The 1,584-nt window shown below is 40.4% G+C and overlaps 1 protein-coding gene across 1 annotated transcript in view; it reads right to left on the bottom strand.

The window, feature by feature from the left end:
• The window catches only part of LOC147819603 (uncharacterized), a gene marked incomplete at its 5' end in the record, with an annotated part of 4,638 nt that extends 4,025 nt beyond the window's left edge, over positions 1–613 (bottom strand). The window contains 2 exons of the mRNA XM_087172078.1: positions 36–172; positions 346–613. Of these exons, the coding sequence (XP_087028204.1) occupies positions 36–172; positions 346–613 (405 nt within the window). The remainder of the gene's footprint in view (positions 1–35; positions 173–345) is intronic.
• Positions 614–1,584: the final 971 nt, after the last annotated feature.

The following is a 1,584-nucleotide window of genomic DNA, read 5'->3' as shown; positions in this document are numbered from 1 at the left end:
AGAGAGAGAGAGAGAGAGAGAGAGAGACTGTGTGTGCGTGCATGCATGTGTGTGTGTCTATATTTACCTGGGGGAGGCCGGGCTGGGGGGCTGGGTCTCTTCATGCTGGTGGACCTCTGGGCGATCTTCTCCAGCTTCTCAGCCACCTCATCGTAGAACTCAGGTGGGTGGTCTACGTTCAGCACAACATTACAAGTGACATGAGATATAAACCTTCATTTAACTCTCTGTTGTAGCTGTGTCAGTGTGTTCACATGCAGACAAAACACAGGTTGTAAAAAAAATAACACTTTGGCTTCAGAGTCCAGAATATTATAGTGTGCAGATTAAATTTTAGGATCTTACTGGGAGAGACGATGGTCTCAGGTTCCGGGTCTTTGCTAAATGACAGTGTGGTGGGTTTCTTAGATCCATGCCCCTCTTTGTCCTTCTCCAACTTCAACCTGAAGAACTTCGAGATCTTTCTTTTGATCTTCTTCCTGTTCAGCTTCTTCTGCTTCTTCTCATCATCATCCTCTGATGTAGAGGAGGGGGAGATGACATCATCCTGTGGGGACAGGTTGTGCTCAGCGTTCAGGATGTGGTAACTGATATAGATGTGGTATGAAAGACATCACCACCTCATTCACCAAACCCCTCTGGTCACAGTGATCAGGAGAGACCGACGGTCCCTGTAACGTCACAGAGATCACATGCTCCCTCTTGGAAACACCATTAGAAAGTCTAACAGCTCCTGTCATTTCTATGCTGATGATTCACAGCTGTACCTCACACTAAACACATCACCTCTGTTGTTAAAAATTGTTTCTATCGGTCAAGAACCATTTCCACACTTCTGTCCTTCCATGATATGGAGAAAGTAATCCACGCCTTCATCACAACTCCACTGGACTACTGTAATCCTTTGTATTTAGGCCTGTTCCAGTCTTCATTATCTAGCCACATTTGTATTTCTGATGTCAAGTCAACTTTATTTCCAGAGCACATTAATTAGTTAATTAAAATAAATAAAAGCAAGATGTTTTTCTATTGATTGTCTGTAAAAGTTCATCATCACACTTATTTACTCCACCTCTGCAAACGAACTGAATGAATTGGTTAAACTCTGAAATGCAAGCCTTTAGGGGTGAAAGAGAATGGTGTACATTGAGGATGGTCGCTTTTTGTTTTAAACCAAAAATGAAAAAACCTTTTTTATGTTTCTGTTCTCAGATTTAAAAAAAATGAAAAACAAGAACGTCAAATGGGAAGAAATGGCCCAATTTGGATTTTGACAAGTTGAAGAATAAAGAAAGGATGGATGTAAGGGTAAATATTTCAAAATAAAAGCCAGGAGGGTAGAATGGCCACTCTATAAAAGTGTAAAATTATGCAATCACACACAGACAGTTTGTTTATTATATTTCTCTGGTGTCTGTTGAAACTCGTCTGTAGTCTCGACCGATGATCTGATGATTTTAGAATAAAGGTTGTAGCGTCGGCTACAAGCAACAACCAACAGCAGCTAACGGTGAACATTAGCTCAATCATGTAGCATATGATGAATATGAATATGAATATGAATATGAATATGAATATGAATAT

Source organism: Seriola lalandi, unplaced genomic scaffold (assembly GCF_002814215.2).
Source record: "Seriola lalandi dorsalis isolate HSWRI2012SDOR001 ecotype SW California unplaced genomic scaffold, Sedor1 jcf7180002051967, whole genome shotgun sequence".
In the NCBI taxonomy this organism is placed as follows: Eukaryota; Metazoa; Chordata; class Actinopteri; order Carangiformes; family Carangidae; genus Seriola; species Seriola lalandi.
This window is presented reverse-complemented; position numbering and strand designations above follow the sequence as displayed.